This window comes from Cordyceps militaris, assembly GCF_000225605.1.
Source record: "Cordyceps militaris CM01 unplaced genomic scaffold CCM_S00003, whole genome shotgun sequence".
Taxonomy (NCBI): Eukaryota; Fungi; Ascomycota; class Sordariomycetes; order Hypocreales; family Cordycipitaceae; genus Cordyceps; species Cordyceps militaris.
The window spans coordinates 4330741-4342976 of NW_006271971.1; the positions used below are offsets into that span (position 1 = coordinate 4330741).

Genomic DNA, 12236 nt, shown 5'->3' on the forward strand with positions numbered 1-12236 from the left:
CAATCTAATGCCAAGTCACATTCACTTTTATCGACTCTCCGCTTTATAATTCAGAAGGAATATACTATCATGTGGCATTGTCAACCAAAATAAATAAAAGATATATGAACCGTTCAAGTCGTTAAATAACATGGCCGTGCCATCAACATGTCCAATGCAAATATACCTTGCTTGCACTAGCCGTGCATACCTTCTCCCCATGTGGCCGAATTACACATTGCCTTGTATAAGCATGCTCTTCTTTTATTTACCTTTTGAATTTTTGAAATTGACTCCGAGCCACATATTCCATAGCCTTCATTCTCCTCAACGCCTGGGCGAAACACCTATGTATCAAAAGGTATCCGTCTCCTGGCTCGCCGACGTTCCAAATGTATCTAACCCCATTAGCCTTCTTTCATGCCCTCATCTGATATCAATGACATAGACATACCTCTTTTGCGTCTTCTCTCCTCTCTGGCTGCCTCCTCCGGGCTCTTGGGCGTCATCGCCCGCGGACCACTAGGCCGGCGGGTCGGGATTCCGAGCGCCGCGTTCAGGTTGCGGTTCTCAAGCTTTGGGCTGCCGTCTACAGTTACTTGGCTGGCATATGTGCCAGTGGCGCTGCCATATCCGCTCTCGTAGCTCGTCGGCGCCACGGGGCTGTTCTTCTGCAGTGATGCCACCCGGTTTCCCTTGACCGGTGTGTGAACAGATGCATCAAGCGGCTCTTTCGGTGGTCGCGGCGGCCCGGACGGCTGTTGCTGTTTCGGTGATGATAGCGCATAGTCGGCATCCCGTGTAGCACCAGACGATGCACTGTATCGATTTGTGTTGCTCGGCGGCAGGCGGCTCAGGCTCGTTGCCGAACCGGCCCAGTCCGTTGACCGCGGTGTCATGGGATCGTCATACTCGCGAGCAGAGTATTCGAGCGCGGCCTGGTGGCGTTCTGTCTGACCTTGTCTCGGTTGCGGGTGCTGCAGATTGACCGAGTTGCGGTGCGCCTTGTATTTTGGATCCTCCGACAGAGCAAAGGACGGTACTGTCGGTTGTGAAGGGCCGCCAGTGCCTTGCGCAAGGTTCGGATCCGAGAACCCTGTATGCAGCTTGTCCACTCCATAGAGATCTGGGTCCATATATGCTTCATCGTATGATGCTAGGCTCGACCCCGATCGGGAAGGAGGTTGAAACTCATCGTACTTGGCCCCCTTCTTTGAGGTACCGCTGCCGCGGAATGCTCGTCCAACGCTGGACGCAGTAGTCTCCGACCAGCGCGAGATCTTCGGAATCCACCCTGAGGAGCTGGTCGACTTGTGCTTCTTTCCCTTGTCGCTGCGTGGCGTATTGTCGGCGCTAAGAGCAGTCTGCTGCGGTCCTGATGACGTCTCGGGCGACGCCTCAGGCGGAACGGATCCTCCCCGCTGGAGGGTATTAACAGAGCCCGGCGAGAGCATGGCCGGGTTAGGCTTGGCAGTGGTCGCGCTTGGCAAGTCGTACTCATACTCTTCCTCGCGCTCCTGCACGGTGCTTATTCTGTGGTCCGAGTATTTGTGCTCTCCTGCGGTTGGCCCACGGGGTGCGCTGGCATGGCTAGCGCTGGGTGTGGAAGCGCCTTCGGGTTCGTATCCCTTGTCTTGTTCGTAGAGGCCTTCTGGCTGAAGGTTCTCAAGAGATTGTCCTTGCCCACTAGAAATTGGAGGAGCAGTCTGCGACTTGAGAACGTCTACCTCGCCGAGAAGCTGCACAAGCATGTCCTCGATCCGGCTCAGGTCATTGGTGCCTTTCGTACTAAGACCTTGGAGCGCTCGCTTCCACAAGTTCTTCTTCTTGGTCGCTTCATCGAGAGAGGCACTTTGCAGAGAGCGAGTAGCCGTGCCGGGAAGGGGGCGCGGGCCGTTGATGGCCTTTTGGAGCTTTTCGGTATTTTCAACGCCGGCAAAGATGACATCATCACCAGTGTCTTGGACAAGCTCCTTCATCTCGCGGAACGAGTTGCGCATCTCCACAGCAGCGTTCATCAAAAGTGCTACAATCTCCGTATCTCTTGCGCTCCGTTGAGCATCGCGAACCATCAAATGCTGCATCAGCGCAACGATATCTTTGTTTTCGATTCTCTCCATACCGGCTCCAGTAGCAGCGTCGTAAAATGGAGACTGCATGCCTTGCGAGAAGCCACTCAGATGTCGTGGATTTGTCTTGTTAGACACGTAGAATGGATCTTCATCAATATGGTCCGCGCCAGCAATTTCACGAGACTTGCCAGCCATGTCAGGTGTTCGGTTGGGGCCGTTTGACATGTAGCCCTCATCGTACTTTTGGCCGACACCGGGGCTGGCAGTTCCATATGGCGTAGCGTAGTTTGCCTCTACAGCACCGCGATCAAGGATAGCGTCGTTGAGGCCGTGATTTGCAATCGGGCTGGCATCCTCGTACGGGTTCGTGATGAGCGTGTCGCGCTTACGCTCCGCGGATGTTCGTCCCCAGTCCTCTTCGGGATCTTGACCACGGTTGTGTGCCGCGAGGGCTGCGGCTCCAAGTGCTGCGGCTCCGGCTGCCAGGCCCATGGCAGCTTTGCTTGATTCGCCATTAGCCGGTTCATACCCACCAGCATTTCTCGGAGTGGGTGTTGCTCTGCCAGAGATCGTATCCCAGTTGGGCAGGTCATCATCCATGGGCTCATTGAGAAGCGAGGGGTTCGTAACGATGTCGTCGTCCCTGTGGTAGCCAATTTCGGGCATGGGATTGCTCACGTCGGGCATGCCGTTGGCGCTAAAATGCGGTGCATCCGTGTCTTCATAATCAAAGTTGTCAACACTGTGCGTAGGAGTCTGCCTAGGCTTCCAGCCCATCGCACGCTCTTTGAATGATCTGTTTCTGTTGATACCAGCGGGTTGGAAGTTCTCATCCTCGTAGGTCTCGATGTCGGCCTGCTTTCTCTCCTGCGCAGCCTTAAGGGCGGCGGCTGCGGCTCCAACAGCACCGGCAGTGATGGCAGCTTCGGACGCAGAGGGTGACTTGCGGTAGCGAATGCGGGGAACTTTTCTGCCATGTTCATCGAGGTCATATTCTGAGTACTCAAGGGACTGTGCTGCTGATCTCGAAGTTGGTGTGTGGTGCGCATCCTCGTCCAAGTCTCTAACGTCGTCAAGGGACATCTTGTCTGGTGTAGCGCTGGCATTGCGACTACGCGAGTGCGGCTCGTCGTCATATGAGAGCGCAGATTCCCTTGTGCCAGTACCATTATCGTAGCCAGACATTCCTGTTACAACAGATTGTTCCACCACGGATCCGTCAACCAGTGAAGCGACAGCGGACTCTACACCAAGTGGGGGGTTGACAACATTCGGGTTGGCGGAGATGCCGCGGACTTCTTGGCCAGCAGCGAACTGAGGCGCCGGGCTGCCGAGCTGGAGAGAGTCGATGGAGCGCATGGAGTGCGCTTGGCGTCTGTGATCGGGAGACTTTGCAGGCGAGGAAAGAGCAGCGTCAACAGATTGCATGCTCCTGGATGTGCGTGGCTGTGGGGCCTCACTTCCTCCTTCAGTGTAACCAGAAACGCTGGGAATAGGACTGAGCCCGCGAGCACCAGCTTGGTATGGCACATATTTAAGGGGTGGCGGAACATCCTGCACGCTATTGTAGAGACTGTTGGCGTAGGGGTCATCCACGTAGTCATCGTACTCTGGTGCTTCCTGTGAACCTTGCCCACCATAGTAGTCATATTGGTTGACGGGCACTTTGCGACCAAATTCGTCTGTCTCATACTCTTCGACGTATTCTTTTTGACCACGGGGGAGGTTGGTCAGGTCCCCGTGGGACACATTGGCATGCTGCATGGACAGAGGCCTCGACTGGTCGGCAGGCGACCTAGATGGAGTTGGTGTCGAGTGGACCGATACCATGTGTTCTTGAACCTCACGCGTGGGCCCTAATTCTTCAGTAGCAGAGTGGGGTCGATCTGTCTCGGCTGAGAGAATGGAGGCCCTTGTGACTTCGGAGGGATTAATGTCGCTCATCAAAGGCATAGGCGGAGCTGGCTCCTCATCGTCGAAGTCATCCACATATACGTCTCTGCCCACACTGCGACTTCGAGATTGGTCGGCTCGCCGCCGACGTCTGTCCCTTTGTTTCCTGTCTAGTGAGTCTGGATCATCGTCCAGCGCCGAAGAGATACCCTTGGCAGCCATGGCTCCAGCAGCGCCAGCAGCGGCAGCTCTCAGCAAGTTGCCGCCATGATGAGGGGATGCCAAAGCTTCCTCACGTGCTATGTACTCTGCACCGAGAGAATCTTGGCTTGGACTGTGTAGGGAGACGTTTTCGTAGTCGTGGCGGGCTTCCCGGTTGCGCTTTTCCTTGTGTCGGATGTTTTCTTTGGAGTAATCGCTTTTCTGACCAGACGATCGCCTCTTTTCTATGTAGCCATCATCTCTAGAAACCGAGGTTCCTGTCGAGGCGATTGATGAGCGACGACCTTCGCGTTTGCTTTGTTCTCTCTTGAGTGCGCTTAGCTCGGGCAGGATTAGGCGGCGGATGGCGTCTTCGACAGTCTCTAGAAGCTTGGGGTTATTGATAGAAGATGATTTGGAGGCGCCCGACTTGACAGAGCGGTTACCAGCCGACAGGTTGGAAGAGAGTAGACTCGATTCGGCGCCAGAAATATTGGATTCTTGCGGAGTTCGACTGGAACGACGACGAGGGGAGCGCACTTCGTCGCTGGTATGCTCTCCCATGCTGCCCGTCCGGCTCTTGGAACGGCGCTTCTTGTCAGCGGGTACAGACTTGTCCCTAGACCGCTCTGTTACTTTGGGTCGCTCCTTGTCGCTGCTTCTTGTCTTGCGACTGTGCAGGGCCTCCCCGACAGCGGCGCCAGCTAACGCCGTGGCAGCGGCTCCGGCCATGATGTCACCTCTGGAGTGCTTGAGTTCACTCATACCGCCGGTGCCATCTAGGAAGCTGTCCGTGGGGATGGCAGAGATCTCGGACATGTTTCCAGGTTGGTACGAGACTCTGTCCTCCGAGGGAATTAATGGACTGGGGGGGCGACGACGGCGGTGGCTTCGCTCAATCTCAATATCAATGGGATTCCTGGAGACGTTAGACTCTTCGGTGGCGGAGGCGTAGGAAGTCATGCTGTGAGCGTCGTCGCCTTCAGGAAGGTGTAGGTCTGCTGACGGGTGGTCGACAGGGATGCGGCGGGTGAGGGAGACTTTTCGAGAGCCCTTTGTTTCTGTGACTTGAAAGTGGTCGCCTTTGCCCTTTTTGGAGGGTGTGAGGCGAACGCGGACGCTGGGTCTGCGTTCGGCCGAGGAAGATGAGGCCTTGCCACCCTCAAAGTACTCAATAAGGAGTGAGGTCTGGGACTTGTTGGCTTTGTGGCCGCGGGTGCGGATGGTTACTGGGGTGCCGTCCTCGGGGAGAGAGTAGGTGGACTTGTCGTCGCCGGGCTTGGACACATCGGTGGTGTTGTCGGTGGCCAACTCGGTAGGCGTGGTGGTGTCGGTTTCGGTCGGCGCAGGCAATGGGGGGATTTTTCTATCAGCGCCCATGATGGTACAGCCGCCGGCCAGGTGTATCGTGTGCGTAAACCAGGCCTCCGACGGTGCTGGTTCGTGTCAAGGGTATTATTCGGGGGTCTAACTGACGCCAAGGCTGCAAGGCGGCAGATTCAACGGAAGGCGAAAAAGATGAAGAAGGCGAATATCAAGACATTCGGAACGAGCAATGAAAACGGCTCGGCAACGCAAGTCAGAAGGGAATCTGCGACAACTGTTAGATTGTGGGTGCCGAAACAAGTCTGACTGTGGCATGCATGAACGTGGGTGGCGGCGAGCTCAGGACGGGTGTAGCGAGGCAGGGAATGAATAGGCGATGGGGAAGCATACAGTACAAATTAACACTGTTCAGAGCAGTGTGTTGAAGGTGAGAAGGAGAAGAATGAGACGACTGAAATCGGAGGCAGGCTTGAAACAAGAAAGCAAGACGAAAATGCTAACTAGGGCGAGGACAAACGACGGACGGGCGAGTGCGCGGACGCAGCAAACAGGCCAGTCCGTATGAGATGGAATAGAGAAATGCGCCCGACAAAAAAAGATGGCAATCAAAAAGGAATCGAGAACCGGAAGCACTGCAAGTGAGTCGAATGTGCTCTTGCGGATGACGGATGAGGGGAAAATCGGGAGTACCGCACGGCGATGTGCTTGTACGGCGCAGAGGCGGGCTGATGCAAAAGTGAAGCTTGGCCTGTGAGGTGCCTTTGGGGGGGCGTGGTGAGGAGGAGGGTCGATTTTGGCGAGAAGGACCGGGTTCTGGGAGACGAATGCACGGTCCAGGTGAGGGGGTACGATGGGGGAGGATGGATGGGAGGAACAGGTCCGGGTCGGAAACGAGGAGGAAATGAACAGGTGAGGCTTTGTTATTGTCGCGCAGAGAAGGCCTGGCAAGGCCTGGCAGAGGAAATCAAGAAAAAAACGACGAGAGGCGAGGAAGAGCAGACAGCCTACAGGGGATGGATGGGTTGATGCGTTGGCGGTGCCGATGAGCTTGGCCAATAGAGGAGGGCAAGGCAAGGAGTGTGGTTGGAGAGGGGGGGGGGTGTAGCTTGGGTTTTGAAGGTGGTGGTGGCTTTGTGTCCGCCTTGCCCCGGGCCGGGTTCTGCAAAACAATGATGGCGTTGAGAATCAAAATGGAATAACTAATGATGGCGATACACCCTCTTTGTGCCGTGGTGACGTGAGGCAGCTCAGGAATCGGATGAAACGATGACCATGTACTCTACTTGTCACAGTGCGGGAGAATGCAAGTTGAAGCAGTATCCTGTACTGTCGTCACAATCACAACAGTCTGAATAATGACGATGAGCAATGGCGACATGATCCAATATCAATGATTACTGTAACTAGGTAACTAACTAATTGATCAACAAGTCAGTTCCCCAAGTCAGTTCCCTAGCCAATTCAGCGCCGGGGTACGTACCCTACTCGGTACCTTATTCTGCTGCTAAATCTGTACCCGTGCAAGCCGTCTTCCTGCCGTGGTTAGCGGAAATGGGCCAACAGTGGGTGCCCAATCTGCCAACCGAGCCTCTGTAACCCGCCAAAACGTTCTGTAACTAAAACGGCCAGAGCAATTGCATGTGCACTGGATACGTTAGTACCTCTGAGGTACCTACACAGTCTTGACTTTTGACTGCAGTACACTCTACAAATCCAGTAAAACTCAATACACATTACCCAGCATGATGCAGTGTCCATTCTGCAATGCTCCCCAGACATCGGAATATTTTCCTCTTTTTTTTTTACCACCGTTGTCGCAACTCTATTCATCATCCCCATCCCCATCACACCGCAACAGGGTCCGACTTGTCGCCCCCCCACAGGTACAAAACCCACCCCCCTCCCCGCCCGCCATCCACCCCACCAAAGAAGAGAAAGCGCCAATCAACTGTCAGCCAGCGTCTCCTCACGCCTCCCAGCTGGTTCTGCTGGCCCGGTAACCAAACCTCGTAGCCATGGGCGACCATTTGTGCTTCTCATCCGAATGACGCTCGGTCGTCCAGTTGAGCAGATGGACAAAGGAAAAAAATTGAATTGGCTAATTTCGCTCTTCATTTCGTGCGGGGGTCGTCTTTTCGTTTGGATTTTTAACCGAAAGTCCGGATGGCATGCTGAACTACCCGTCCGCATTCCAGTCGCAAGAGGTTCGATCTAATCTACCTAGGTAACTATGTACATGTCTAACCACCGGGAGTCTGCTCTGCATATTTTGTACCACCAGCCACCATGCTGCCATACTGAGTAAGTAGCAGGCAGTATCCGCAGAGAGGCGCATGATTGTATTCGTAGCAATAGTCTATTAAAGCGCGCCCAAGTTTTGCGTGACAAAATGTCCAAGGATTTCATCGTATTGCACCACTGCGCCATCAACATCTCTCCATGTCAGCTCATCCACAGCCGCCAAGCGACAAATACCCCGGTTCTCGGCTTGAGTCCTTTTTTCTCGAGCAGGCACCGAACCCAAGACCCTGACTAACTAGCCCATGTACAAGGTATTACTAGTTACCGAGGACGTCGCACGTTAGCCCCTCTTGACTCGGATCCTGCGCTTCAGCTTTGAACCTACCCTGAACAATATCTGCGTTCGAGTATAGGTAGCACATCATGCACGGCATCAAGGAGAAGAGGAGACGTCTACGGAGGATTCAAAACCACGCGACAGAACAAAGAAAATAGTATATTGTTATCTCTCTGATCCGCGTTGGGGCCGTTATTCCATTCTGGTTCACATTCTGGCTCGTATGCTAATCCCGCGCCGACCCCAACTTCAAACCCCTCAGTCGCCGCTTTGTACCAGACTCAAAGGCAAAAAAGTCGGGGCAGTTTAACCGAGAACCGCATCCGTGGCTTTGGAAAGGGTAGATTGGGCCTCATTAATCAGTTTCTACCATTACTGTGCTACCGCGCATTGCTCACTAAGTGCCCATGTTCTCATCTCATCGTGTTGCAGAGTTGTCACGTGGCAGATTGCGGAACAAGTCGGTGAGTTTGTGATCAAGATCTTGGACTATACATACTTTATTCTTTGTTAGTGATAACTCATAGCCACGGCCGTCGGCCAGGTCTACTGTAACTCATAGGGTCAGTGCGGCCGTCTTTGTACACAACCCTCCATATCCCATCCCACACCCCTCACACGTCCCCCATCGCCCTGTATACAATCAGTTGAATAGATTGTCTGTCCTCGCTCGAAGAGGCATGCGCCAGTGCGCTGGCAAGCAAAAACCGAAAGAACCCGCTCAAAAACGCCCGCGCCGGTATAGCGCATTACAAGACTGTGATGATGATGATGAAAACTCCAGGGTCAAATAGTCCCACGATTGAACAAGATAATGTGCTGCTCTTCCTTTGTCCCATGTAATCGCATCAGTCGACGAAACGCTTCTCAAACTCGGCATAGAGCTTGGGACTAATCTCATCACTGCTCAGGCCCTCCACCTCGATCAGGACGCCCTTTTTGGCGTAGTGCTCCAGCAGTGGCTCGCTGCTCTCGCGGAATTTTTGGAAGCGCGCGCGGTATACATTTTCGTTGTCGTCGGGGCGCTGCACCAGCGGTTCGCCCGTGATGTCATCGACGCCCGCCTCCCGTGGCCTGTTGAACGTCGTGTTGTACACGCGGCCCGATGGCTCGTGCACCCACCGGCCGGCGATGCGCTCCAGAATCACGTCAAAGGGCGTCTTGATAGAGACGGCCAGGTTGAGGGGCACGATGCGGTCCAGGCTCAGCGCCTGCGCGGCATTGCGTGGGTAGCCGTCGAGGATAAAGGACGCGGTCGGGTCTTCGGAGGCTTGCGGCGGCGGTGCGGTGGCGTCTTGGTGCGCAAACGGATCGGGATACAAGGAGTCGCCGTTGTTGTAGGCGTCGGCGGCCGTGGCCATTGAAGACAGCGTCATGACGTTGGGGCGGCGGCCGAAGAGCCAGCCCCTTTGCTGGAGCTCGTTGGAGATGAGGCGGAGCATGAGGCTGTCGGCGACCAGGCCGCCCGACTTCATGATGCTCTCGACCTGGATGCCTGCAGGGGAGAAAGCTACGTTAACACGGGAGCTGAGTTGGCAAGGGGCTGGGATGCGCAGGACGTACCGAGCGGCGTGCGCTTCTTGACATTAGTCCGGAGCAGGTCGCCGGTGCTAATGGCCTGTAGCTGGGGAAAGCGCTGCAGCAGGCGTTCCGTCTGCGTGCCCTTACCGACGCCTGGAGCTCCCACAAGAAGCACACGGGCGGCGCGCTTCAGCTTCATCGTCGGCGGCGCCGGATTCTTTTATTTGATTTTTCTCAAAGACACGCGAGATGAAGAGGACCCCGCGAACTCGGAGAGACCCTTTTGCGAAACTGACCAACCCGGGCCCTTGGATTTAAAATGGGGCAGGAGATAAGGCCTGTCCGGGACGGTTGTGGAACAAGAGTCGCTGTTTATAAGGAAACGAGGAAAAATAATGATAAAAGGGGCGCGGGCTTGGACGTGAGCGGATAAAGAGAGAGTAGTAATACAGGATGCACGGAATTGTCGGGAGAAGGGATGTAGGAGGGGGGGATTCGGAGAGGATAGTATGAGATGTTGAGTGTGGAACGGAGATATGGAGGTAAGAAGGCAGCAGTCTGGGGGAGTGGCACCGAGCAAACCGCAGGCAACAGGGAATCACAAGCACAAGAACGTGAAAAAAGGGACTGATTTCCCGAGCAGGAGAGGGGGATCAGCCACTGAGAAGAGCGCCGAGTTGGCTGCCAAGTACTGAAACGGACTTGATACCTGGCCGCTCACTCATTCTACGAGCGGAGCGTTGTACCGGTACGCCGCCATTTTGGCCTGGCCTTGCGGATCCTGTTGGGGCGGGGAGCTGAGATGGCGCCACGTTGGTAGATAGATAGTGCGATACCTGCATTCTGCATTAGTAAAGGCCTGTCATCAAGTACCGCACCATCCCACGATTGTGCAACGATGACGCCGTTCTTGGGCGCTGACGCCGCTACCGGCAGCTGCCCCTGACCCGGTTGCGGGGGACGAGCCCGTACTGCCGACCGTCATGTGCAAATGTGCATGTACATATTACTGTTGAACGGGGAAAAGGGCGTAAATTTGGGCTAAGGGTCAAGGACTGTTGGGTGGCATTCAACGGGTGATTACTAAGCCCGTCTCAGGAGACGCGAGAGCCTAACCAGGGCATTTGACAACCTCATTCAAGCTAAAAATTCCTCAGTGACTGACTACCTTACTGCTCTACGTCAACTTCCACTGAATCTGATTCAAGAGCTCATAGACCTGAGTCAAAATCGGTGTACTGACACCCTTCTCCTTGGCCACCTTCAACGGCGCTCCAAGAATAACCTCCAGCTCCAGTGGCCGTTCATTCTCGAGGTCGACCAACATGCTGGGCCGAAACGTGCTCGTGGGAGCCGAGTCGTGCAGCATGTTCTGAATCATGTCTTCCGACACGGCGTCCCCGTAGCCCGCGGCCGTCGCCACCGCCGCGACCTCGCGCATCGCCGGCTCCAGCAGCGTGTTCCGACCCGGGCCCGAAAGCAGCTCGCCGACCGGGATGCGCAGCACCGTGCACAGCGTGTTGAACGACGCGTTCCACAGCAGCTTCGCCCAGCGGGCCCCCGAGATGTCCTCCACCAGCAGGCAGCGTGCGTTGGTCTTGGCTTTCGCGGCCGCGAGCCCCGCATTGTACACGTCGACATAGAGCGCCGCCGCGGCGTGTTGCGTCGCGCCCGTAAACGTGTCGTCGACGTGGTGCAGGTGTGCGCCAATCTTCGATACGTCCGGGTACTGGTGGAAAACTGACGTCGAGTTGGTGAGGCGAGAACCGATCATGCTGACGCTCGACAAGATTGGTGTGTTGGGGAAGGCGGCGGCGAAGGGTGCCTCGATGGCCAGTCCATTTTGAAGTAGGGCGAGGCTAGTCTTTCCCGGCGTGATCAATGGTTTCAAATCGGCAATGATAGACGACGTCAGATCTGGCAGGGCTTTGGTCGTGATGACAATGAAGTCGTAGCTTTTTTTGTCGGCCGCGGCGGACGCAAAGCCAGAGACAACTGTCAGAAGCAGATGAGATCAGCCTAGGCTACGAGAGACGAAATCCCCGTGTTTCCCCTCTTGACCTACCATTATGCGGCCTCCAGTTTGTGACCTTTCCATGGTCGATCGAGTCAATGTCGAAACCACGTTCCTTGACGAGCGCGTAATTGGATCGCAATACTGCTGTGACACGGGCGCGCTGCGAGTTCTCAAGGACATAAGCTGCAATTGTCCCCACGCCGCCGGCGCCAACGACACAGACATCCAACAGGTTCTTGACCCTTGGAAGGCTGTGGTTCAGGCGTCGAGTGGGTGAAAGCATGATTGTCAGAAGTTCGGCAAAGACAAAGTGGTAGAGGGTTCGTCTTGCCGGAACTCGGCTGTTTAAAAACTTGTGCGAGGCTGGTATATGCGTGTTGCCCTACCGTATCACAAAGAAACAAACAAGCCAGGTGTAAAAGGATTGTAGACCTACACGTGCCACACCCCCACACGAATAATGATATTATTGTTATGTTTAAATTAAGTTGATTAGTTTATTTAATCGTTTATTAATATCAAGTTAAAGAAAAACTAGTAGTAAAGCTGAGCTGCTAGCAAACCAGAACTAAACCCTTTCATAGATGAGAGTCTACAGCGTATCAAACATGTCGTCTCCTAACTAGATTGGAGCACCAGTCAGCTACGC

At 54.9% G+C, this 12236-nt stretch overlaps 3 protein-coding genes across 3 annotated transcripts; all 3 read right to left on the reverse strand.

Moving 5' to 3' along the window:
* Positions 1-333: 333 nt before the first annotated feature.
* Positions 334-5525, reverse strand: CCM_04982 (uncharacterized protein; the record flags this gene model as incomplete). Its single annotated transcript, XM_006670127.1, has 2 exons — positions 334-377; positions 434-5525. 2 exons carry the CDS (start codon positions 5523-5525, stop codon positions 334-336), a joined length of 5136 nt encoding a protein of 1711 aa, XP_006670190.1.
* A 3372-nt stretch (positions 5526-8897) lies between these two features.
* Positions 8898-9769, reverse strand: CCM_04983 (adenylate kinase; the record flags this gene model as incomplete). Its single annotated transcript, XM_006670128.1, has 2 exons — positions 8898-9544; positions 9613-9769. 2 exons carry the CDS (start codon positions 9767-9769, stop codon positions 8898-8900), a joined length of 804 nt encoding a protein of 267 aa, XP_006670191.1.
* Positions 9770-10747: 978 nt separating this feature from the next.
* CCM_04984 (Ketopantoate reductase ApbA/PanE) lies at positions 10748-11870 on the reverse strand (the record flags this gene model as incomplete). The annotated part of the gene is made up of 2 exons (XM_006670129.1): positions 10748-11565; positions 11636-11870. The coding sequence occupies 2 exons, from the start codon at positions 11868-11870 to the stop codon at positions 10748-10750; spliced, it is 1053 nt and encodes a 350-aa protein (XP_006670192.1).
* Positions 11871-12236: the final 366 nt, after the last annotated feature.